Source organism: Macrobrachium rosenbergii, chromosome 13 (assembly GCF_040412425.1).
Source record: "Macrobrachium rosenbergii isolate ZJJX-2024 chromosome 13, ASM4041242v1, whole genome shotgun sequence".
NCBI classification, from domain to species: domain Eukaryota; kingdom Metazoa; phylum Arthropoda; class Malacostraca; order Decapoda; family Palaemonidae; genus Macrobrachium; species Macrobrachium rosenbergii.
In genome coordinates this window covers 39,313,459-39,340,330 of record NC_089753.1, presented here as the reverse complement: position 1 = coordinate 39,340,330, position 26,872 = coordinate 39,313,459, and the positions used below count along the sequence as shown (strand labels likewise).

General features: G+C 37.6%; 1 protein-coding gene and 1 long non-coding RNA gene across 6 annotated transcripts in view; one reads left to right on the top strand and one right to left on the bottom strand.

The window, feature by feature from the left end:
• The first annotated feature begins 627 nt into the window (after nucleotides 1-627).
• Uvrag (UV-resistance associated gene) lies at nucleotides 628-22,403 on the top strand. 3 transcript variants are annotated; one of them, XM_067115288.1, is made up of 11 exons: nucleotides 628-810; nucleotides 10,174-10,287; nucleotides 10,689-10,859; nucleotides 11,975-12,108; nucleotides 12,711-12,993; nucleotides 13,224-13,341; nucleotides 14,718-14,835; nucleotides 16,590-16,762; nucleotides 17,538-17,764; nucleotides 17,928-18,101; nucleotides 20,228-22,403. In XM_067115288.1, exons 2-11 carry the CDS (start codon nucleotides 10,244-10,246, stop codon nucleotides 21,339-21,341), a joined length of 2,556 nt encoding a protein of 851 aa, XP_066971389.1. In that variant the 5' UTR covers nucleotides 628-810; nucleotides 10,174-10,243; the 3' UTR covers nucleotides 21,342-22,403. The 3 variants fall into 3 exon arrangements, with proteins under 3 accessions (XP_066971389.1, XP_066971388.1, XP_066971390.1); XM_067115287.1 differs by lacking the exon at nucleotides 628-810 and adding an exon at nucleotides 1,137-1,435; XM_067115289.1 differs by lacking the exon at nucleotides 628-810 and adding an exon at nucleotides 1,170-1,435 and having other exon boundaries at nucleotides 20,291-22,403.
• A 69-nt stretch (nucleotides 22,404-22,472) lies between these two features.
• Nucleotides 22,473-26,872, bottom strand: part of LOC136845218 (uncharacterized) — a 37,227-nt gene continuing 32,827 nt past the window's right edge. For all 3 annotated transcript variants that reach the window (XR_010855112.1, XR_010855114.1, XR_010855113.1), the window contains exon 4: nucleotides 22,473-25,499. This is a non-coding gene — a long non-coding RNA (uncharacterized lncRNA). The remainder of the gene's footprint in view (nucleotides 25,500-26,872) is intronic.

Here is a 26,872-nt window from a genome sequence, read left to right as displayed (position 1 = left end):
TATAATTTCCTGACATTTTTCAGCAAATAAGATTTTCCAGCGGTTGAATACCAGGTAAACTAGTTTCGATATTACTAATATTATCAGTAATTATTGTTCGTTCAGTTTTCATTGAAGCATTTTTTGTATTATAAATAAACATGATTAATTTGAATGTCATCATCGTCCACGTGTAAATTCATCAGAATAACCTGAAATTAAAAGAAAAAAAGAAAACAACATCAGAGAACTGCAAAAGACATTCTGATATTTACAGAGTAAGGAGGAAATCATGTATACTGCAACACAGCTAATGTGTGCTTGGTAAACTAACATACTTCTAACACAAGCTTGCTAGTGTCATGTTAACAGTTAAGCAAACAAGGTAGGTTCAAGGAAATAATGTCAAAGTAGTAATTATATAAAAACTTCTTTTAATTCTTTTCTAGTATTTAGTGAACAGAGGGTTTGTACAAGAAATTAAATACAAAAATAATTCATTAAGATGAAATGCATTTATCTTCTTTTCATATTTTTAGCAGAACAGTGAAAATGGTTATTGTATTACCCAACAGGGTTGTTTTGGGATCAGTGAGATTTACATTCCAACATGTAAAATAACCAAAACTGCAGCAACATGGAAGGCACAGTGGTTCTATATTTATTTCGCTCTGCACTTTACAGATTTCGAACCTTGGAGTGAAAACTTTAGTTTGCTTTTACTGGATTGGTGTTCGGGGTCTCTTTTCGGCAATTTATCTTGCTCGTCAACTCTCAAGTACGGCAAGACATCAAACGCTTGCAACACAACGTAATCGTATTCATTAAGAGGTACTTTTCAAAAACACTTATGACGCAAAGAGCAAGTTATTCACGAAAAACCTAAAGGGAAGGTGACTGATAGGAAGGATCCGAAACAAACCTGGAAGAGGAAAAATGGTGAAGATATACACGATGTATTCAAAAATATTCAGTAAACTTAAACAATGGCCACAGAGAAATCAATATAGATCAAAGTATGTTCATTTTCACTTTCATTTTCATCAAGCACAGTAAAAGAAATCAATACTGATACTACAAATACAGGAAAGTCTGGTGAGTCGGGCCTAAAGAACTCGTGACTGAATCTAGAAGAAGTTTATTATTATTATTGGGTTTCGTTCTAATCAGTATTTCCTTTACTTTGAACTTTATGTAGTGTCGTCCTGCTTGTTAATTATTTTCAAGCCTGAGCTTAAAGAATGGAATTATCATAGGGAAAGTTATTATTATATCAATATTTATCTTTTGATTGTAGATAAACTCGTGATATTTCGATAACTCTTGAAATTAATGTAAAATTATCTTTTCGATCACTTTTCTTCAATCGTGTTCAAACCTACGTTCAGTCAGACGACTTCGGAAAGCAAGAAGAAAAGATGTCAGGCAACGAATTGTGATTGCTCGTCCATGAAGAGTATGTACCACTTATATATTCGTATTAAGTTATTATATGTGCGCAATTTAATCCTATCAACGATTAACCTTAGATGAAAGCAGAACGAGTAGGCATATATTATTAGGACCAACGATAAGTTAGGCTACTTTGTTCGCAGTAGAGGGGCGTTTTGCCTTTTTTGTCAAACCATTATATGGTTCGTTACGTAAAAAATTTTCCTGGTGATTGACCCAATATAGAATTTTAGAAGTGGATTTTCATCTCTCGTGGCTATTTTCATGCAGGAATCACTTATGCATTGTTGCTAGGATAGTGGCGTAGCAAGTGCGCCAAGATGTAGGCCAGCCTTGTCTACGAGTAGGCTATCATGTTCCCTAAGTCATTTTCTTTTTGTGATATCAGAAAAAATAGTGATAGTAATGTGGTACTTTGACTTCTTGTGAAATATGTGAACTTGGATTTTTTTTTGTGTTTTTAGGCTAGCATACATCGTGTTTGTTGCGTCTCTGACCGTTATTACTGTATTCTTGGTACAAATAACTGGTAGAAAAAAATGGTAAAACTGAAGACGGCTGCCGCGGCCTTATAGTTTTGATAACTACCAGGTTATGTGCAAAATAGGCACCATTTTTAGCATAGTACCAGCCCTTTGGGGATGAGCGTAAAAACAAAAACTAAAAAGATGGTAAATATAAATATAAACAAAAGATATAAATTTAATCAAAAGTATTAATGAAAGGTGCTAAATATTCCTGTCAGCGAGTGGCAAGAACTAGGCCAGAGTAGTAGTTTTCAGTTTTACCATAACAGTTAATTAATTGCACCGACAAGATTTTCTTACATGCATGGACCAGAAGGTGAACTGTGATTTTTAGAGAGGAACCAACAATGAGTTGATTGCACCAACAAGAATGTTTTTAAACTAGGCTAAATGCAGGAACAAGAAGGTTAGCGGTTGGAAAAGTGTTTGGTTCATGTCTATAGGCTGGCTATCAAAAATCAAGTATAAAGGAGAAAGATCTTTCAAGGCTGATTAAGGGGATGCCTCCTAGCCATATATTTTCTGTTCTAACCTAACATGCCAGATCCTTAACCCCCCCTTCCCGTCCCCATCTTGCACCCTTCCACATAACCTAAGCTAGACCACCGTTTGTCATAGAATGATATTCAGAGATGATTCTAACCTTCCCTAGCCTAACCCAAGGTGGTGGGTCCCAATGTGAATGGAGGTGCAGGGTTGTTTTATTGGAGGAGTGCCATAAATCATAGAAATGAGATACAGAAGTTCATCTCGGCCTAACCTTGCCTACCAAGTTTTATCTGGCTATGAGTGCACTTCCTTTCTCTTAGCATTGCAGACAGCATTTTCTGTACCTTAAGGCTGTGGGGTACACAGCTAGAAGGCACACATTTCTTTTTGTCCCAGCACCAATAGTTGACGTCTTCATGGAGTGTTTTGTGGAGGAGCAGTATTCTTTGTGAAAAGGATTACCCCTAGATCAACAAAAGAGTTCTTTATTAATTTGAGGAACCCACACACATTTCTGGTAATAGATTAGACCTCATATTACAGATGTTCCAGCTGTTGGGAAGTCCAGGGTCTGTGAATATACTGTATAGGCACTTCTGATCATTGCGCTATTGAGATGGACATATCTGCCAGTCAGTATATTCCTAATTCCACCATTGGAAAAACATATCTGCCAGTCAGTATATTCGTAATTCCACCATTAGACAAACAGTCTGGCTGAAAACCAGAGCCAGTTGGGATGACATTATTGAAGCTTGCCCGGCACTAAATATTTCAATTGCTATATTAGATCCTGATCCCAAGAAGAAGTTAAATGAAATGCTGATGGCTATTTTAATAAGATATGTCCCTAGAAAGGTCATCAAATTTAGGACAAATGACCAGCCATGGTTTGATGATACATGTAGACAAGCCTGCCATGACAAACAAACCGTATTCAACACAGGGTGACAAAATCGTTCAAATGAAAATTACATAATTTTTGTCAAGTCTTGCCATGCTGCTAATAGAACTTACCGTACAGCTGAGAGAAATTACAGTAATTCCTTGAAGAGGAAACTTTAAGGAATTACTCAGCCTCATCTGTGTTGGACCAAATTGGCATCATCTATCTTTGGGTCAGGCTCATTTTCCATTCCACCACTACTAGTAGATGTTGGTAGATTGGTTACTGGCCCTAGGGAAAAGGCTGAACTGCTTCATTGAGCTGTTGAAGCTAAGCAATGAGCTGAGGATGTCCCTCTCCCTGATACTTGTCTTCCTGGACCTATTCTTACAATTTGGATTTCACTCCAGGGTTTTTAAGAAAACTCTGGATAATCTTGATAGCTGGGGTGGAAAAGATCCTGATGGTTTCTTCCTGTTGTTTTTTAAATAAGTTTTAATTGTGTTATCTCCCAAGATTACTAGATTCTATAGGTTTTTATGTCGCCATAGTATCTTTGTGGATGAGCTCAATCTTAGTAATGCAGTGCTTGTTCCAAAGGGCAGCATATCTGCAGACTGCAATAACTACAGGCCAATATCTATTCTCCATGTGCTCGCCAAAGTTGCTGAAAAACTGATTTTTAAGCCATTATATAAGTATGTGGAATCTAAAGGATTGTTAGCTGATAGTCAGTGTGCATACAGGAAGCAGTTAGGTACCTGCGATGCTCTTTTAAGACTTGACATCCCATTTACAAGGGAACCTTGGTAGGGTTTTGAGTGCAGAGTAATTCAAATAGATTTTAGTGCCGCTTTTGATTTAGTAAATCACAAGGCACTTATTTATAAATTTCAGAATCTTGCGGTGGGTGGATATGTTTTAGGATTACTTCAAGATTTCCTTACAGGTAGGCAGCAGCGAGTTGCTGTGGCCGGGATCTTTAGTGAACCAAGACCTATTGTGTCTGTTGTTCCACTGGGCAGTGTTCTTGGTCCATTGTTATTTTTAGTGTACTGTATATAGCCTAAGTGATATGGTTGTAGGTCTGGAAAACAAGATTGTTTAGTTTGCTGATGATGCAACACTTATGGTTGTTGCAAAGTCTCCACTTATGAGAAATTAAGCTGCTCTGAGCCTCAATTGGGACATGTACCAGATCAGGGAATGGTGTAGTCGGTGGGTTATGAGGCTGAACTCCAGTAAAACGAAAACACTATTGATTAGCAGCTCTCATACAGATTTCCCATCCCATCCTCCCCATCAGGTGGCTGGAACTTTGCTGAATGAGTGTGAAGCTTTAATTAATCTAGGTGTAACTTTTGAATCTCATCTAACTTTTGAGGAACATCTAATGAAAGTTTCAGCAAATGTTGCACAAAAGTTAGGTATTCTTCGTAAGGCCTCATATGTTTATAACAGTGATAAAATCAGTGCTATGTGTTTTAGGTCATTTGTACTTCCTTTACTGGAATACTGTTCTCCGGGGTGGATGTCTGCTTCTGCCAGAGATAAATAATAATAATTCACTGGACATATTATAGGTATTACTTTATATGATCTCTGTCTGCTCTTAAATATGAGGCAGCCATTATTGAAGTGGATAGACTTTTTGTAAACAACAGCCAAAACCTGAAAACATCCAAATTCTTAAGCGTAAGAATTTAGGAAGTTTAATTAGTTGAAAGTGGTGGTTAATAATTAGGTAACAAAAGCAAAAAACTTGCAACAGCAGTAGTTATGAATAATATATGTGCTACATGTATCTGTTGCCTCTCAAGCAGTATCCAAGAACTTTGGGAAAACCTTGAAAGCAACAACAGTGGACTTAGAAGATGATGCAATCCTCCTTATTCATCTGTAAATATACAATATTAATCTTTTGCTTTCTGTATTTCATATAGAAAAATATCATAATGACTGTTTGAGTGTTTCTTATTTTGTATTAAGTGTTTCATGGTATCAACAAATTACGCAAACTTGCTGTAATCTGAACCAAATCATCTGTGAAATAGGAGACAGGAGCCTGAGCAGCTCACATTGGAAATTTTGGAATCATAAAAGCAATTTAGCCTAGCCAGGGCAAATGCAGGCAGTGTTAGCTTACCCAGGATGTAGACTTGGCTAATCTCACATAGACCTAGATTAGGCGTCTTGCATGATGTTCAGGTGTTGGGGACCCAGTTTACCATTACAATGAAAGATCAGTTTGATCTTTTGTAAATGGATGTAGATATTAAAGAGATATACTACATTGTATAATACAAAAATGTGTAAGGACATGATAGTCAAAGGAAATACCAATACAAATCCCAAAGACTTTCTCCAGGATTATTAAGGTTATAATATATTTTAGGTACATAAACATGAATGTTTCTTTAGGAATTTTACGATAAATAAGTACACAAACCCTGATTAGTATGTAGTAACTTTGATGAAATTTGTATTCATTTTCATGTATTACCCTGCATTGTATGTTATTTCCAGATGCTGGGGCATATAGATGTCGTAGTGATATGTGCAGTATTAGCTTTTCATTTTTAATCTACAGGTAAATGAAAGTACAAAATACTCTATTAAACAGAGCAAATACTGTACTCAAGATTTGTGCATAAGGCCTATGCTGGTATTACTGTATGCAGCAAAGACACAGGTTCTAACAAAGAAGGTGGAGGAGATTTTCAAAAGAGGTGACTGTAGAATACGGATTCATGGTAGAGTGTTGGTGAAAGATCATATTACGAAATTACAAGTTTTAGTGATATGGTGTGCCAGTAACTAAAATAGACTTGAGATTTTAAAGGCTGAGAAGTGCATAAGGTGCTATCACCTTGAAAATGTACTGGTACAGTACAGTGTCACTAATGGCCTGTATGTTTAGTGTCTCTTGTTACTCTAAATCATTAATATGATTTTAGGAGTTCAGGGACTTAAATTGTTAAGCTGTATTTAGAGTTTTATGGTTCTTGTATGCCATATAGTTTTTTTATTTGTGTAACATTTTATTTCCACTCCATACCTTAATGCTTTGTCAGCTTTCCTTAATTTTTCTTTCTCTTCTGTCTTCAATCTTGTCTCAGTTTTCAGTTTCATACTTCTAATTTCTTCTTACAATTGATTATTGTTGTTTTCCTTATCACTAAAATTGTCTGTAGGAGCTGTACTATTCCTGGCCTATAGATGTTGTATCTTATTTTCCCATTGTGTATTGCTATTTGATGCTCATTGTCAAATCAGCGTTTGTTTCCTCTTCCTTTGTTATAGCCTGTTTGTCCCTGTAGCTTTATCACTTGTTTGTTCTATACACCCAAACCTCTTATCAATGTGTTGATTTTATTCTTCCTCACTAATTCTTGGTAACATGAAATCTGTTGCTAGTTTATTGTTCATATTTGCTTTTTCTTTTTTATCATCCCCATCATATTTATTCATTTGAGGTGGAGTTTAACTTTACTGTTATTAAAGCATGATGGGAATCTTGATCAGTTCTTATAAAACTCATATGTTACTGATTTTCCATTTACAAGTACTGTATATATGATTGATTCAGTTCCATTTTTTACCATCATATGAGTTTCTTGAATATCTTGAATTGGAAATATAATGATAGTTTTTCCTCTCCTGTAATATAACTGTATGTAGTCTGCTTACCAAGCTGAGTACCTCAACTACTTGTCCAGTGCTTGCATATACCATATATGCCTAACATTTGTTGTCCACTATTTGCCACAGCTTTTGCAGCCCACTGTAATTTTTTCCTGCAGAAGCTCACGCAACGACAAGTATCTCTCAATACCTACATACCTCTTGTGTCCAGCACCATTAGTGCCTTTTTCGGCTGTGGTCTGTGATGCTTTGTGTACTCTTATCTTTTAGTGTGCTCATGAACAATTTCATTTCCTAGTAACGTAGTCATCAAACCAGGTTTCTGATTGAGGACTGATCAGCTTGCTGCTTGGTATTCCCCTCTGGGTCTGGGCGTTATTGTCAGGAGTTGATAACTGAGACTTCCTGCAGACAGGTTCTCTCTTCAGGGGGCACTTAACCACTTGCACTGGGTATGGGCAGTGTTTGGGTTAGTACTTGGTACAGCCCATATCTCAGAGGCTCTTCAGCAGCTTCATCTTTGACACTGAGCTATCTTCAGAGTCAGTCCTAGATTACACATTACGCCCATTACCCTCTGGATAGTTTTTAAATCTGGACATGCCTGGAAAAGGAGTTACCTAGCTGTAAAAAATCTTTTGGATTCTGTATGAGATATCCTGTACCAAATGTCCACTTGGCTACATAGCTCAAGTTCAGACTTTGATGGTCTGTCATCTTTCCTCTTGTTCTGGTACAAGGATTACAGTTACCACTCCCTCAGTCCCATTTTGTGAGGTTTGATCATGGTTCAGACACTCGCATCTCATGGACTGATCTGCTTCTTCATGGAAAATCTCGTATTGAATAACTGGAGTTTATAAACCCCCAGGATTCGCAGCGGATGCATACCACTAACCCCCACAAATAGCGCAAATCTGCGAATACTTAAAGCCCTGTAAAAATGCTATAATTGCCAGTTTGATAATTCAAAACACCAAAAACCCCTCTAAAAATACGTATACCTGAACATTTTAATAATTTTATCACAAAAAGTGCGTTAGTCATGAAAATATGAAAATACAGTAGTTTGTGAATATTTCCCTATGAAAAATTCCGCGAATAGGCAAATATTTCGCAAATAATGTGTATATATGTTCCACAGAAAATTCCACAAATCACTGAGTCCGTGAATTGTGAGAACTTGAATCCGGGGGTTTACTGTACTTTGATGTGACTTCTTTGGCACTTTCTCTGTTGGCTACCATTTTCTTTCTTGGGCACTGATCAAGTAGAAGGCAACCTTCATCCATTCCCATCTAATTCTGTGTCCTTAGAGCAAACACCTAGGTTTCAGTTTTGCTTGTTTTTCCACACACAGTTCAGAGTTACACCCAACCCCCATTCAGACTGAACTTTCAAGCTCTGTGTATTGAGGGTAGAAGCTGACTTCCTTCCTTCCTCATTCTGCCTAGAGTAAACCTATGGTTTGTTGGACTCTCCTGCTGCTCTGTAGTGCTTGTTCAAGTTGTTTGGTTAGCTCTGGTGCCCTTTGGATAGAAAACAAATTGCTTAAGGATCATGACTGGGCTTACCACTCAGTGAATTAGACACAACAGAGGCCAATTATCTTCTCATCCTTTGCTTCCTTCTTATCCTTTAACAGTGTAGCCTGTGTTCATGCTGGTCCTCCCTTTGCAAGGGAGAGGCTGTAGACATGCGTAGAGCTTTATTATTTATTATCTGTATTTCCGTGTTCTGTAGATGATGACAGGAATATGGCATTTCTAGATGGTGACAGACCAGCTCATCGGTTTCACTGTTAGCAGAGGCTAAGGGACAAGGTGGAGATTCACAATCTCACATGTTCTTGAGATTTCACTATATTTAGTCAGTTATATAAGAAAAAGCAAACCCCCCACCTATGAGTGAGTTGCCTAATTACTAGATACAGAGGTTTATTGTCTTGTCACAACAAAGCACAAGTTTGTAAGCTAATTTGTAATCTTCCTATGTATACAAACCCACCTATTTGTGTGTTCAATACTACCATCTCCAACCATTCCAACTAAACTTGTAGATGAAGGAAAAGCATAGATACTGCTGGATCAAGCTTGACCAACCTAACTAGTTGTTGCCAATGATATTCCTTATAGTTTATTTGGATTTGTATATACTTGTAATGGAAAAAATGAAAGTTGTCTTAGAAATTAAAAAATGTGTGAAATTGCATCATTTTAATTCAGTCAACTGTAACACATCAGCTTTTACTTTATTTACACATTGCCAAATTAGTATGATGTAACACAAACAAAATATAAATTTAGCAGTAACTATATACCATTACTGTATTCATTGGAGTAACCGGCACAATTCGGAACTTAAAAGGTGAGCTGCAGGATAAAATAGTTACATTTTCCTTGGGCCATGCCTGTCATGGGCAGACATATCAAGACAGTTGAGATCGAGTGGCAGAATTATTCCAAGTTACCTCCATGTATGTAATGTATTAATCATGCATATTAATGTCTTTTACACCTAGTATAGCATCATAACTTTTACTACTGTTGATTTTTTCACAGTGTAATTGGCTTTATTATGAATCATACTGCCAAGATATGTAGTATTTTTAAATACTGATGCTCCTCTGCTTGCAAGCTTTCAACTCACGAACTTTCATGGATGAAAACAACTGTGATCATAAAGTAAAACTGTACTCTACTGTATTATTATCATAATTTGCTTAATGTATTTAGGTTTTATATATCATTCGTATTAATACAATACTCTATATACAGTGCAGTACTAGTAGTGTGTTTTTGTATGAAAAACATGAATAGGTAATGTACATATTGACTCTGTGTATATCAAATTGGACTTACAAACAAATCAAGATACGGACAGATGTTCAGAACGTAATTCATTCGTAAGTGTGTATCAAATTGGACTTACAAACAAATCAAGATACGGACAGATGTTCGGAACGTAATTCATTCGTAAGTAGGGGAGCATCTGTATATAGAAGCCACCCCTTAGGTTTTGTTAAGCAAGCTTTTTAACCAAGATGACAGAGGAGGCTTGGAGTTCTAAAACTGGTAAACTAAAGGGATGAAGGAGTGATGAAAATCTTATTTGTATATTAGCCTTAGTATACTATAATCGTAGTCCTACATTTTCTTTCAAGTAAGGTTACATTTTTACCTTTTATTTTTTCAGATTGAAATTCCAAAGTGTTCTCCATAAGATGGAGAACTTGACGAAGTCATCAGCAGTTTAAATAGTGATTATGGAGGCAACAAGTATTTTTGCAGAGGAAGCAGACAAAGAAAGGTAGCCTATTGTTTCTGTTTAACTAAAGTAACTGTGTTTCTAAAGGGAGCATTCTGCTCTCATTCTCTATAAATTTCGATTGATTTCTGCAGTGCTTTGTTTTGCATATGTTCAAGGTGTAATCATTGTCACAAAAGCTTGGTCTGTATTTTGCTGTAATCAGATAGATTTATCCTCTGAATTACCATATAGTGTGAAAACCATTATTGCAAAACATATCGTGGATTAATAAATGTCATAAAGTATATATAACAATAAAAGGCAAGAAGAAAAATAATACATTATTTTCCAATTAATTTTTGAAGTCTGATAAGTAGAGAGGAAGTTCATGTAGAATGTTAGATGTTTGTGTGTTTGTTTTTATGAAACTTGTGGAAGTACTCTTTTAACTTAATTTTCAGGTTTAAGGGTACTGAACAAGTAGTGCAGTTATGGTCCTACCAACAAGCACTCCGATTACGGCATCTGTCACAAATTGTTGGAAGGAATTTGCAGGGCCATGGCAACCAGGCTGAACCAACACCGGCAAACCCACTGCCCTCAAAGTTTCCAAGGCCACCAACAACTTTTGGGTAAGTTGTATTGCCTTACATATTGTCGTCAGGGTAAGTTGTTTTGCCTTACATATTGTGTTCGGTCACTGTTTGTCAAAATAATTTCTCGTTCATAACAAAGCAAGAAAATTTTTAAACTTTAATTTGACCTGACCCAGTTTCAGAGAGTAGCTGTATGACTTCCATTAATGCATTTTGCTCTACAGTATTTTGGCACATTAACAATGAAGCATATTTGTTACATTTGGAATATGATTCAGGTTTTTTTTTTCCATTATTAGTGTTTTGTTCGACCAGTGACTTCAGCAATGTTCAATTTTTGAAAACTATCTCATTTCCAGTATTAAAGTTTCAGTGTTATGATGGCCTCCATCACTTTGGTCCTTACAAATGTAGATATTATTAGTTTTCAATTTTCATAAAGGAACAAATCCTTTGGAGGAGCACAAGAAGAGACTAGAAATTCCTCTCAGTTATTGTGGGATACTTTATAATTATTATGGTAATAATAAAGTCTTCAAAAATTTTCTGTACTGAAAATTACAAAAAAGGTATCATAACTTTGATGGGACTCCATATTGAAGGCTGGTGAGATGACTATCTTTATATTAATATCTCAATGATGGAATTGTCCTCTAGAATTGGCTTGTGCACTCAGGAAGTGGGCCTGTGCTTGAGGCAGGTCTCTGAATTCTGATGCACCCCTCTGAAATACGGTACCTTTGGTGGGAGTCGGTTCTTTTTTGATGCTATTATAAAAAGCAGCTGTTCTATCAGTAGTAGATTATGGTTTTTGAATATACAGGTTTACCCCAAGCTTAGCTTGAAATACTAGTAACACAGACTATGCACTGGAGCTTTTAAATTGTCTCCAAGCAAATCAGTACAGGTTAGAAGAGGGTATTCATCCTCTGATGGCAACTATTCAGGTTGCTGTGGCTAGTAGGTAACCCACCTATTGCAAATTGCAAAATTATTATTTCTTTTTCTATAAGTAATCATTAACTACAGTACCTGGGTTTCCTGCAAAACTGTCCAATCTCAGAAAACGGAAGAGGGAGAAGGGGAGCTTGAATTATGATTGACCAAAAATTATATGAGTCATCTACCATTTTAGTGGTTTTTGTTTGCAGATATTTTTTCACCCTTCACGTCCCAACAACAAAAGAGGAATTGTATTCCAGTGAGCTTCAGTGCACATGCAATCCTAACTGGCTGGAAATGCATCCTGACAATATCAATCCAATAAATGTGAGATCTCTGAAGTGTAAGTATCTTATGGTAAGATGAGCCAACTAAATAACAGCACTCTAATATATCTTGTCTGTAATGTCTAACATTAATATTCAGCAAGTAGTATGATTGTTTGCCAAGAAAGTTATCAGCATAACGAGGGAGGATGGAAATCCAAACTCCGCTCACTAAAGGGTAGTTCTGATATCACCTTTAACCGAGACGTTCCAGGGAGGTATTGCTAACTGTATAATTCACAGTATAGGTAGCCTGCATGATTTGCCAGGTTTAGTTGTATTGGGTATCAGTATCCAAGATTTTACTGGCTGCTCAGGTTTTTAATATACAATATAAATTCCATAAAGTGCTTTTATATTAGTAGTAGGGAACATGGGAAGGAGTAAATAGTATATATAGTGTATTAGTTACTTAATGATTTACTATTAGATATAAGAATAAGAACTATTAACATTTGCTTTCAGTTTTAAAATTAGCATTGTTCAGATGCCCAGTGTATAAGTAACTAACTTGTTTAGTATTGGAAATGTAAACTAGCTCGTGTTCATGTATGTTCAGTTTTAAAATAAGCTGTCTGCAGAGGTTCTTGAATAACTGGTCATTGGTAAATTCTCCCAGGTATTCTGATTCGACTGTGGTTTAAGCCAAGAGAAGGAGTACCAGTAGTAATCACTAGTTGGGGTGTACACTTTAGTGGCCTTATTCCCATTGGCTCTGTGATGCCGTACACCTCTGAAAACTACGAGCCAAATACTCTGATTTTGAAACTCCGGAATGCTTTCTACACAGCACCAGGATGCTGCTCCTATTCTAGTACCGAGAATCTACGACCACTTCATTTTGGTTATACCTTACCACTGTCAGAAACTAAAAGAAGCTACACAGTCAACTCCTTGTCAAGGTTGGTGCAGAATATTGTCACTTATGTATTATCTATTGAAATAGCGTACAGAACTGGATTCTTTTGTAATGAAGTACAGTGTAATTAATTAGAAACTTTTGATACTCGGGAAGTATCTGTTGTCATGGGAAATTTGAAAAGTGTTTTTAAGCATCCTTTCTAAACTTAACAGTTATAAATTTTTTTAATCGTTTCATACCTGTGTAACTTTTTATAATTGACGATTACAGGCTACATAGTACAAAGCGAGCTCAAAGGCAGCAAGAGATTAGATGTCAAGAGACTCATAGCGTGCTAGAGCATCATGGAGTCACTCGAAGTTCCCGAACGTCTCAACTGTCAACAAAGGTAAGCAGTCAGGTTTTTACACCATTTTTTGATGCTTAGGGGTTTTGTGATAAAGTTGAGATGTATCCATTATTTTCATCTCTTCGTGCTTGGATACCCAAATTTAATGAGAAAAATTCTTTTGGGCAAGGCCTATGGGATTGTTTTTTTTTTTTTTTTGTGAGGTTTTTCATTTATAGGATTGGACGAGTAATAAGTTGTCTCCACTCACTGCAATTGGGTGCACTATCTCATTAGTTTTAACCAGATAATCACTGTTAAAATTTATATATAGTTCCTCTTTGGAGGAGTGGTAGAGCTTTCGACTGGCACGCTGTTGGCCCAGCGTTCGACTCTTCGAGCCGCCAAAGAAGAATTAGAGGAATTTATTTCTGGTGATAGAAATTCATTTCTCGACATAATGTGGTTCGGATTCCACAATAAGCTGTAGGTCCCGTTGCTAGGTAACCAGTAGGTTCTTAGCCACGTAAAAATAAGTCTAATCCTTCGGGCCAGCCCTAGGAGAGCTGTTAACCAGCTCAGTGGTCTGGTTAAACTAAGATATACTTAACTTTTTTTCTTCAGTATATATACAGGCGGTCCCCGGTTTACGACGGGGTTCCGTTCTTGCAGCGTCAGAACCCGAAAATCGTCGAAAATCGTCAAAATCATAAGAAAACCTTACTTTTAATGCTCTGGGTGCATTGAAAACGATGTAAACTGCATTATTATTGAGTTTTACATCAAAAACCTTCAAATTATGATTATTCTGCCGTTTTGGGGCCATATTTCTTCCGTCGGATCGGGCGACGACGATCGTAACCCCAGAACATGCATCGTAAGCCAGGAAATAATTTCTGATGAATATATTTGAAAAGCGTCGTAACCTCGGAACGTCGTAAGCCGGAACCGTCGTAAACCGGGGACTGCCTGTACTTCTGACACTAGGTTCTTTTGAGTACTTATGCTGTCTCATGTTTTCAGTCTGATGCCAGGTTTTAAATCTTTTTCTTTTTATTAACTCGAATTCTTCAGGGAGAATAGAAAACAGAACCTGTATTTTAAGAGCTATATGTTTTGCTATTTATTGTTTTGGTTGCTTCATTTGTTCTTCATTTCCTTGAGGTTATCATGGATATACTCAAAAGATCTAAAAGGCCATTACATTTACTTTCAAGAATATGCCATGAACTTAAGGAAAATTACACAAGACCTGTTTAAAAGACTTAAAATCTATTTGGATGTTCTTGACCTCAATTATGTATATTATCATGATTTTCCAGAAGTAGGGTAAGGAAGTTTAAAAGAAGAATTTTATTAAACCAGAAGTAGTTGTGCTTGTTTTTGGGTAGCTTCTTAATACACATTGAGAATGATTTCTTTTTTCAATTCTGAAGGTTGAAGACTGCAGAGTAAAGGTGGCGCTGCTTCGAGAGCAGCTAGAAATTGAAATCGACCAGCTCAGAGCCCTTAAATTGTCTGCTGACAACCTTGAGAACCAGAACCAAGAGAAAGGTTTGGGCCAGAACTGTTTACTTTGTATCTCGTATGTATTCGTGATCGTGTTGTAAGCTCTAAAATTTGGCATGCTGTTCTTTTGACAAAGGTAATATGCCATTCAAATTATTGTATGTGTGGAAAACAAGATGAGAATGGATAGATTAGATTTTTTGAAAAGTATCCTTTAGCTGATATCTGAAAAAAAAAAAAAAGACGTAATCTTAAATGATAGAGGTCCAACTTCTTGTGTAGAGTAGGATCATAGGCAAAAAAATCAGCTTCATCAAAGAGATAACGATGACCTTCTGATAACATGAGAGGGGGGGGGAAAATCAAAAGCTTCAGAAAATACTACAGTAATTTTGCAGTACCCCTGTCAATAGGGAAACACTTCTTAAAGAAATGCCTTTGGCAGACCAAGGATACTTTTCAAATGTATAGGAAACATGCCCTTTATATAAATAGACTGTTAAGCATTTAGAATAACTAGGGAAAGTATCGGCAAGATATATACGCAAGACCATGAACAACTGTGATTATAACATGAATGGTAGGTAAGACAGGTGAGTCAGCCTGTTTTGACAAGTGGAATTAGTGACAAGTACTACCCTTTGCTCATACACCCTTAAAAGGAATGTGTAGAAGCTTTAACCAGAGTGTACTAAAAAAGGGGAATGCATGGTTATGGGTAGCTTATCCAATCCAAGTCAAGAATGCTGAAAGAAACAGGTTCTAACAAATAAATATCAGTAAATAAAGTATTAGTAAAGAGATACTTATTTCAGTCACATTAAAAAGAGAAAATTTTTTATATTAGTTTGGCCAGTTTATTTTATGAAATATTACTAGCAGCAGCTTGTTTTGTATAGTTATGTGTTAAGAACTTACTTCCTGAACCAAGAAGCAGTGTAACTTACCTACTGTAAAACACCAAAAAACCAAAGAGGTCACATGAAGTATCAGAGGTGAGTGAGCTGCTTGACAGCCAAATGTCACCATCCAATTTTCATGTTTTTAGCATGGGATTGTTGGAGAATTTTCATTGAGGTAAGTGGTTGGGTATAAATGGTGCTTTCTTAGAAAGTGGCACATTAAATACAGTAATCATCAAGGAATTATGTCTTGATATCGTCTCCCGAGTAGGGATTAGTGTACTGTAGGTACAATACATCATGCAAGTTTTTGGAAGATCTGGACTTTCTCTACTGATGATTTTTGGAACCTTAAATCTCAAAGGGTAGTTCTTTCAGTTTGGTGACTCCTTTCAAGTTGGTGCTGTGGAGAATTTTCATCGAGGTAAGTGGTTGGGTATAAATGATGCTTTCTTAGAAAATGGCAAATTAAATACAGTAATCATCAAGGAATTATGTCTTATTATCATCTCCAAAGTAGGGATTAATGTACTGTAGGTACAATACATTATGCAAGTTTTTGACAGATCTGGACTTTATCTACTGATGATTTTTGGAACCTGAAATCTCAGAGGTTAGTTCTTTCAATTTGGTGACTCCTTTCAAGTTGGTGCTGTCAGTGATTATCATAAAATGTTCTAGTATCATTTCCATATATGGGAGTTTTGTAATGTTGAAACATGTTTCATGTGCTTGGTTCTTAAGGTTTGAAAGTTTTAAAGTTGGTTAAGCACGGAACTGTCTGGATTGTTTTAAGTAATTTCTCATTTTACTGAGTATTTAATTTTTTTTTTTTACTTAGTATTCTCTCTTATGGTCCCCTTTTCATCATTTGTTATATGAAATATCCTCTTTCAGGCTTAGAACTCCTTGGAGGTTATCAGGATCTCCATCGTCAGAGAAAGTACCTTAGAAGTTTGCAAGAAGCATCTCTCAGTGAAGGTGAAAAACTCAGGTACTCTTGCAGCTGTCTCAGGGACTGGAGAATTCAACTGTTTTCACAGTTGCCACTGATATACCCCATAAATCAAGTATGTGTTAAAATTGCTTTTTTTGTTACTATCCATGTGTTAGTATTTTGATCACATGAAATTCAAAGCATACTTGTTCAAGAGTTGGAAAAGCAGGATGCTACAAACCCAGTGGCTCCAATAGGAAAAGCAGCTCAGCTTTGATAAAGAAATATAAGTAAAAAATTAACTATGTAAGTGAAATAACAAAGAAAAAATTAATGCGATAAAGCACTGAACCCTTGAAGTGGGACTTTGTAAATAAAGACAGCTCAGTAGAAATGCATTTACACTCAGTTTAAATTTCTGAAGTCCCAGTGTCTTACCAGTGTATATGACAGGGAAGATCATTCCAAATTTGGTCACAGCTGGAATGCAACTTCAACACTACATGGCAGCATCAATAACACTTTAGTTAAAGCTGTATGCAGTACTTGTCTACATGTATATCTATTGCTCAATTCTGCACAGGCATAAAAGCACTTTTCCCAGAATCCAAAACATCTTGTTTAGCAACATCATGAAGAATGTTCTCTCCATCATCATACTTTAAAAGGATGGAAAGATTATCACAAGGGCACTCTACAAATAGTTTCTTGTTTTATTTAATGGGCATTCATGTCATACTCTTGCAAGAATAGTTAGACTACTGTATGATAATCATAATATTTCACATTTCAGTTACATATAGTAAGTGTATATTATGATTTATGTCATATTGAATAAATTGTAATTTATTTATAGTAAGAAATGTAACTGTATGTTATCCGTCACTCACTGAACTTCTGTTGAACAGGACAGCAATGGCAAATTTCACATTTGTGGAGTTCACTTGCCCGACGCCGAGCAGTATGAAAATATTTCAGATGTAACATTAAGTGTTGGCCTAGGGTATGTTGCCCATGTTCTGTATATACTGGCACAGTTTCTGAATGTACCCCTGCGCTACCCTATTAATCCTTATGGCTCCCAGGCAACCATTACCGACACCACATCTTTGCAGCTGCGAGATTCCGAGAGAGAGTGAGTAGGGAGCAGTCTTTGAAAGGTTCTTGCTGCTTAAAATGATTGTTTATGAAATTGAGAAGTTGTAGTGTAAGATGTATACGTATAAAGCATTTCTTTAATTTTCCGTAAATAATCCCAGAATCTTTTCAGTTAGTAGGGAATTTATTTTAATTTTCAGATTTCCATTATTTTCTCGTGGGAAGGAAAAGGAAAAGCTCCATTTCAACTATGGGGTTTTCTTGTTAAACAAGAACATTGCTCAAATGAGGTGGTATGGCGGTATCCTCACCCAGAACTTACGACCAACTTTGCCCAACTTGAATTTCTTCATTTCGCGACTGGTTCAAGCCAGGTAGTGTACAGTTTTTCTTGTGTTCAAAAGAATTCCAAAACATTGTAGGTCAATAATTTAAGTGTTATGATAGAGACAGGAGTTGCCACTCATAGTGGGCCATGCGTTGTTCACTGTAAATGGTATTGCAGAATCTTTTGGAACTTCTCTTCGGTCAAAATTGCTCTTTTATTGCTTATTACTTGTCATTCATTCCCTTCAACTCAGTTTAGGCTGAGTCAACATATGGTGTCTGGATATATCAGTATTTGCAGATGACTGGAAGATCCAGATACTCAGAATATCCTAGTAGGTTGTGGGGAAGGATTAGGATTTATTTATTTCACATATCTCAACGTTAAGTTTTTATCTTCCGTTGATTATAATGTCTCGCATTTTCATGTGAATTATATTACACTACCATTAGGCTAAACAAGTTTGCACAAGCCTTAAGTAAGATTTCATAAATACAGTAAACCCCTCGTATTCGCGTTCTCACGAGTCGCGGACTCACATATTCGCAGATTTTTCTGTAGAACGTATCTACCTATTATCCGCAGAAAATTCACCCATTCGCAGTATTTTTCACTGAGAAATATTCATTAATTACTGTGTTTTCATATCATTTTCATGACTAAATGCACTTTTTGTGACAAAACCAGTAAAATACTTGGGTATAAGCATTTTTAGAGGGTTTTTCTTGTGTTTAAACTATCAAAATAGGCAGTTTTAAGTGTTTTTAGAGGGGTATTAAGTATCCGCGGATTTTAGCTATTCGCGGAGGGTTGCAGTACACATCCCCCGTGAGTAGGGGGGATTTACTGTAGGGCAGTCGGCAATAAGTTGGGCTAACTGGTATAGGCTAGGCATGGCACACATGCTAGCAAATTATTATTCATCCTATTCCCGATAGCTTGAATAGTTAAAAAGCTAGTTCAGAATGTGATTCAGCCCTCAGAGTTAAAAGATCACAGTCTAGGCTGTGTTAAAAACTAATTTGAATGTGTGCTAAGTATAAATTGCATCACAATCAGTTCTTTTGAGGTAATAGTTAATCTGTGAATATTAGTTTAAGCAGAAAATGATTTGGGCAGCTTGGTCAGTGGTGAAGAAATTGTAATTTCTTCACCTCAGTAAGCCTATGCCAAGTTTATTGGAGCATTTCTGCGATGTGTTAAATATAGTTTTCCTTAGATTTTTGTTCATTGCTGTTTTAAAGTCTTTTATTATTTTATACAATAAATGTACACATTTTTTATATTGAATGTTCATTTCAAGCTTAAGAGCTGCTGTACCTCACAAGAATAGCTGGTGTTGACAATTTTTACTTAGCCTTGGCTATAGTTTTTTATCATAAATTATTATTTGAACTTATGCCTAAACTGTATATTCGTGTAATTTATGATGGTGGCGGTTATACCAATTGATAGCGTAGCCTTAGATGAGAATAGGCTTTTCACTTTGTTTATTAGGCATATTGGAAAAACACATCCTGTCTGTAATCATTGTTCAATAATTTTGTTACTCAATATGGCTACCATGCTTCCATACACATGTTATGTCACTCTGGCCAAGATGATTTTGCCCATAATAGACTGACCCAATTCCATATAACAAATGGTAAGTCTGTGAATCTCCCATGTTTATTTTTGTCCTCCTTTCAGCCATTATTTGATCTAGTTTATTCAACAGTCTCTGGATACTAAAGGGTAATTCAGTATGTTATCTGTGAGGCTGAATTAACATCTAGACAGTCCTCTGGATCAATTGGATTTCCTCCTAAAGATTGACAAGTAGTGTGCCAAAAATTCACTTGTTTCGTAAGAAAATGGCTGTGTTGTTAATTGCCTATTTAACACATTTTAGTTCCTTAATATCTGAATCATTTCATACATCTTTTGAGCCAGATACATGTACTCATTGTGAACCTTTGAGTATTTAGAATTCCATATCTATGAACCTTTATTAGGACTTAGAATTTTGAACCTTTATTAGGACAAATAATTTTGATATTAAATAAGTTTGGATAGAGGTTTTTCAACTTTTAAGGTCAGTAAGTCAGCTATGATGTAAAGTAATGTAGAGCCTGACTTAGATTTTTCTCCAGTTTCAATTTTGATTAACATTTTCACAAAATTACGCTTCAGCTCTGCTGGAAATCAGCCAGTTGCAGTGATGCCTGATGTTTTGGTCCCTCCCCTGATATCCAGAGATTACGTAGGGCATGAAGTTCGTACCCCAGCGTCGCTTCTGCAACAGAAACGAAACCCTCAGCAGGTCCTTGATGTGGGAGAACACGGCACCGTCGCAGAAATAAATAGGTTGGAAATTGAAGAACATGAAGACGTTGGCTGGAAAGCTCTGAAGTCAAGCAGTGACACAGATTCCCCGAGTGAAGCTTCTCCCTCGAAGTTATCCTTATTTGTTCGAGAGGTAGCACCTTTAGAGGGGAAGGAGAGTTCTGGAAAGTTTGTGTTTGTTGACCAAGTCCACACAAATATTGTTGACTCTACCCATTCAGAGAAAAACATAGAAGATAGACTTTCCCATTCAAATGGATTTAGTTTCTCACTAGATAATGGATTAAACCATATTGGTGGGAAGAGTAGTTCATATATAGGTCTTTCTAGTTGTGATGATCTGAATTTAAACAAAGTATCAAAAATGCTAAAAAATCTTCCGCGTGGCTCAGATCCAAGTTTGCTGGCAAAAGCTGATGTTAGTGTTGACGAAGAGGAAAATTTGCCAGTCTTCAAAGAGCAAACTACGGAACTTCTAAGATCCTGGACTGAGGATGCCCCTTCTCACTATTTAGGTGTTTCTGAAGTCAGTAGTTCAGAGAGGTTGGAAGAAGTTGGTGTTGAGTGTCACGAGTCATTTATGTGCCCAACAGAAAATGAAAGTGAACTTTCATCTTGTACATTGGACTCTAAGCAACCTGAAGTAACAGGGAACCCTTCAGCAAAAATAAACATGGAGGAGTCCAACAAAGGAAAGGTTGGAGAAACGGCTGTTTCATCAGATGAACTCGCTAAAGCACTGGAAGGCATTTCCAGTGTTAAGGAAAGGGAAGATTCGACAGAGGAGGCCACAAAAAGTGAAAATGGAGTTGAGAACACCACCTTTTCACTGTCAGACTTTGGTGTAACCGAAGACATGTTTCTAAATGATGTAGCTTTTAGAACTGCTGCATTAGCCAGTCAAAACTTTAGTTTTAAGATGTCTTTTTCAAGGCAAAGCACCGAGGATGAGTATCATTAGCTTTCTTATTGTGATATGATTTACTAGTTTAAATTTTCACTGCTGCAGTCAGGTGAAGCACTAGTGCTTGCACAGGAGAAATGGAGGTTTAGAACCTCGGATGAGATTTATTCTCATGAGCAGGCAATCTAGTTAGTGCCTTGAAGTCTAAGGCTTCATTCTTAGCAGCCTTCCCATGTTTATTATACATTACATTGTATTTATAGAGTATATTGTCAACTTGGACTTTTTATATCCATGAAAATTTCATATTAGTTACTGTGAAATACTATGATAACCATTCCCCCTTGATATTATGAAGCCCAATATTAGTGAAAGATTGTTCTTTTCTGCTGATTTTTTGCTAGTCAAGACATGTACAGTTTTGTCTTCCACTTTAGGGAGCAGTCAAATTTTCTCATTTCCTCTTTTATTTAAAATTGGAAAGGTTTTTATCTAAAAAGAGACTGGCAGGAAGCCAAACTAGCCCTCGAACACAAAGCATAGCTGGGAATTCCAGAAGTGAAAGGTCAGGGCTTTTAGATCAAAACTGTCATTTTTCTCCACTTAACATAGCTAGGTTTTGTTTATTAACTGGAATGTGTATAATTATATATATATTTGCATATATTGTTGGATTTCTGAGCAGACATATTACATTGTTGTGCTGTATAATTTTTATTATACTTTGTACATTTGCTTATTCTAAATCAAGTTTTGTAAATGCGATAACTGTATATTGTACAAATTAATGACAATAGGTTCTCTTAAATGCATTTCATTTATTTGGAGATCACTTTGATTAGCATGTATTCATAGAGTCATCGTTACTCTCTCCTGTGTTGAAACCTTTAAAATGTTTCAGGTGTGTTTTATGGAGAGCAGACTTCAGATTAATTATATGTTGACTAATTACATTTGTCATCTGTGTTATGGGATCATTCGATATTTAATGTGCAGAAAAATGGAGAAGACAGGGTTTTGACAATACTGTATTAATATTCTTTACCTTGTTAAGGAATAATTTGTATGTACTGTATTGATATTGTGATGGAATCTTTTCAAGTAAACATTTTATGTACAGTCTTATTTTATTACAGTTACTGTAATTTTATTCAAAAGTTCGATTTTAATGCGAGAAAAACTATGGGCAACTCCTATACATTATATGTATTCATGACAGTACAGAAGTGACTATATAGTACAAAGCAAGCACTAATAATGTTTACCACTTGCAGGAAAGCAGACTTGCCCACCCAAGGGCCAGTAGAGGTTTGTATCAGACAAGGGGCTCACTGGTCAAAAACTGTATGCTCCATTGTTTGAACTGTATGCTCCATTGTTTGAGCTGGTGTTGGGGGCTGGTACACCCCCCTCACATGGGCTGGTTCCCTTTGTTTTGGGGGTGGCTGAATTCCCTGTTCTTAGGTTCTGGTTTGCCTTCTGTTTAGGGACGGTTCCTGCTCTAGGAGGGCTAGTTCCCCTTTTTGGGGGCTGCCACTCCTGGGGGCCCGGTTGTCCACGATTCGGGGCTGCTTCCCCCCCTTATAGGTGGTTACTACTGTTCTTGGGGGGCTGGTCCCCCTCAATTAGGAAGTTACTCTTAGGATGAGGGTTCCCCTTCTCATAGGGTGTTGCTCTTGGGGCTGGTCCTTCCCTTTTCAAGAGGTTGAATGTGGGGTCTTGCTCATGTTTTTATTCCCCTATGATAGTGGGTTGCTGTAGTCAACAGTTTTGGTCCCCATCTCTCTGGGTTGCTGCCCATGGGAGTTGGTTATTTGCTGCTCTTGGCGAGACTGATATCCACTCCCTCACCTCTCAGGGATTTCTGCTCCTTGGGGTTAGTTCTCCGTATATGTTGCTGCTCTTGTGAGAGACCTATGCTGTCTTGAAGCCTGTTGCTATAGAGCGCTCGATCTTCATTCTCGGGGATGCTGCTCTTGTGGCTCTGATTCACCTTTATTGTGAACAGGTCACCCTCTTCTTGTGGGTTAATGATCTTGGGGGCTTGTTTCATCTTCTTTGTAGCTGTTGCTTTTTAGGGACTGGTTTTACTTTCAAGGTGCTACTTCTGGTGGTGGGAATTGGATGCCACACACTCATGTTCTAGCACCTCACTGTTACTCTAGATCTGGTTACCTCTGCTTGTGGGCTGCTGGTTTCCCAGGTTGAGGTTGCCGCTCTTCGGTTCTGGTTCTTACTTTTGGAGGCTGCTGCTCTTAAGGCTTTGGTTTCCCCCTTCACTAGGTTGCTGCTCTTCAGAACTGGTTCCCCAGTCTCATGGGCTGCTGCTCTTGGAGCAGTTGTCCCTTCCTCCATCTCAGGGGCTGCTGCTTTTTGGGGCTATTTCCCTCTCTTATGGGCTGCTACTCTTGGTGACTAAGCTCCCACTATCACAGGCTGCTGCTTTTGAGGATGAATCCCATGCTTAGGGTCTGCTGCTCTTGCAGTGGCCATTCTGTTGTTCATGGGGGCTGGTGTCTCTCTTCTCTGGAACTGCTGCTTTTCAGTGATTGTTTTCCCTTCAAGGGGCTTCTGCTCTTGGGTGAATCCCAGTTCTCAAGTACTGGTTTCCTTCAGGGCTACTGCTTCTGGGAGCAGGTTTCACCTCCTTGATGGATGTCACTCTTGGGAGCCATTCTCCCCATCTCAGGGGCTTCTTTTTGTAGGAGACTAATTCCTGCTTACCACAGTCATTATTCTTGAGGCTGGCTTCCTCCTTCTTGGATGGTCCTGCTTCCTCCCAATTTGGAGTGCTGCTATTGTAAGCCTGTTCAAACCCTCTAAAGGAGCTGTTACTCTTGGGAACCGGGCTTGCCCCCCCTCCCCCCCTTAGAGACTGCTTTGCTCTTTCGGGGGCTACTGCTCTTTGGGCTTGTTCACCCCAGTCTTGCTTACTGCTTGTCAACAAGCATGGGGCCTAAATTGACTCTCCCTTTCATGGGCTGTTGGTCAAGAATTGGGCCTAGTTTTCCCCTTGCTTGGGGGCTGGCTGGTGCCACCTTCATTAAGGATTTCTCCCTCTCAGGGGCTGCTGCCTTTTTTGGGGACTTATTAGCTCAGTGCAAGGGGCTGGTTACTTCTCTTAGGGCTGCTGTTCTTAGCGAGACTGGTTTCACCTTCTCTAGGAGGCTGCTCTTCAAAGTCAGTTCCCCATTCTCTAAGGCTTCTGCTCTTTGCTGGGGCTGATCCCTCACCCTTCCCTAGTGTTTCTGCTCTCTGGGATTAATTCTGCTCCTTTATAGGTGGTGCATTTCTGGGACATGCATGCCCTCTCCGAGGCTGCTACTACAGCTGGCTGGTTTCAATTTCTTAGGGGAGGTTGCTCTTCCTGGCCTGGTTCATTCTTAGTGGGAACATTGGTAGCTGCTACTTTAAGCAGCTTGTCCAGCCATCTTTATAGCTTCTGCTTTTCAGGGACTGGTTTTCCTTTCAAGGAGCTTCTGCTGTAGGGAGTTTGGTTTCCTCTCCTGTGGGCTGCTGCTCTTGTGAGGCTGGTTCACCTTGTCTTGTTGCTTGCTACTTTTGGGGATGCATGTCTTTGTGGTTGAGGCTGCTGTTCTTGGGGAACTGGATCCCATGGTTAGGCACTGCTTCTTATATAATTGATCATATTTGCTGTCTCTTGTTACTGTTCACGTGGGCTAGTTCCCCTTTCAAGGGACTGCTGCTCTGGGGGAATGGAACCCCCATTCTCGGATGCTGGTTCCCCCTCTGCTCTGGGGCTGCTGGTCTTGGAGAGAGCTGGATTTCCCTTCTTAAGGGGTTGCTGCTCAAGATGGTCATTCTCTCCACCTCAGGGGCTTCTCTTCTTAGGGAACTGGTTCCCCTTTACAGAGGCTGTTGCTCTTGGAAAGCTAGTTCTCCCCTTTATCTAGGCTGCTGCTCTTACAGGGCTGGTGTTCTTGTTGGCTTAAACTTATTTGGGCCTGGTTTATTTCCTGTAAGCTGCTTCTGATGGTGGTCTGATGAACTAGCTGTAATATCTATGGGCATGGTAAGATAGTGTCTTCAATGGTTACTAGCTGGCTATACTTTGAGCCTGGTCAACAGGACTTGACTGCAGTGCCTATTGGTTAGACGTGTTTGATGGGCTTGCTACCTTTCCTTGACTTTGATGTGCTGACTAGTTTCATGCTTCTGCACACTATCTGTACCATGGCCAAGTTCTTCAGTCTTCTGCAAAAAAAAAAAAAATTATTAGATAAAGTATATGGATGAAATAGATGTGGAGTATCAAAAGTTGAAGTCACAGAATTTCAAAAATTATCACCACCTAACAAAAGAAATCTTAGTAGCAAAGACAAAGTTATTTGCTCTAGAAAATTAATTTACTAATGAGCAGTGTGTGTTTTGAAAAACTTTTAAAGTGATGGTGACCAAATGTTTATTATAAAGACTAGGACTATAAGGAATTTTTTTTAATCTGGGAAAAATAAAAATTTGGTGAAAGTAAACTTAGGAAACTAGATTTTTAACAAGTCAGTTTAGCATTTAAAAGTAAAATATCAAACTACCCTATTTCACCAGCCATAAGATTCAATTACGGTAATTATTTGTAAGTTAATTTCTAGTCACACAGCCAATTTATATTCATAGTTTATACTTTCCTTAACAGGAAATTAGATAAAGAAAGTAGTTAAAACCTTACCCTTAAGACAGGATGAAAGCACAGTTCAGTTTACAAAAATTCTTAATGACTGTGAAGAAACACATTTCAACAATCTATGAGTAGATCATGCATTTTAGGCTTTTATCTCAGATTTTATGCTTTTAGTGAGGTCCTTTTTGACCCACAGTAACCATGAAGAGAATTATGATTTTGTGGAGGCAATAGCATAGTGACTAACTTGTTTAACTCTAATGGTGTGTGTCATGAAGCCTTTAGAGAAAATAATCTGTATCAGAAAGACCAAAGGTGAAAGGGTGACATTGATTGCATTTTCTTATGGTCATTAAATATTTTTTGGTGGCTATTATTAGGTCTCCAATAGAGAGATTAGGTTCTGTGGGCCATAGGAAGAAAGGAGCTTTGGTACAACAGTACCAACCTAAAATAACCATGGACCTGATCAATATAACCTCTTAATGATAGATGGTACAAGTGTATTATTAATATTGAGGCAAGTATGGTTATTAAAAGAAAAACTTCCACACTGAGAAAGAAACATTAGAAATTTCTAGTGTTCCACTGTTGTACCAAATAAATGAGGTATAGAACTAAAAATAAGAAAACTGGTAGAAATGAAAATGGTTGAACCACAGCAAGGCCCAGTTCTTCTTAGGGGTGAATAAGGAAGCATTAGCAGTTGTTGTTCCACACTTATGTAACAGCAACAAATCATCCTTTTAGCAAAGGAGCAATGGAGGATTTTAAACCCCCAAAGTATTGCATCCAAACTCAAGAATGCTCTTAAAAATGAGTAACTATAGGCTAATTAATCCAATTCACTCTTATCATAGGAGACAAAATAACAAGACACAGGTTAACTTCATTCTAGACAGCCCCATGGATTTCGTCAACAGACCATTCTTAACCAACTATTTCAGAT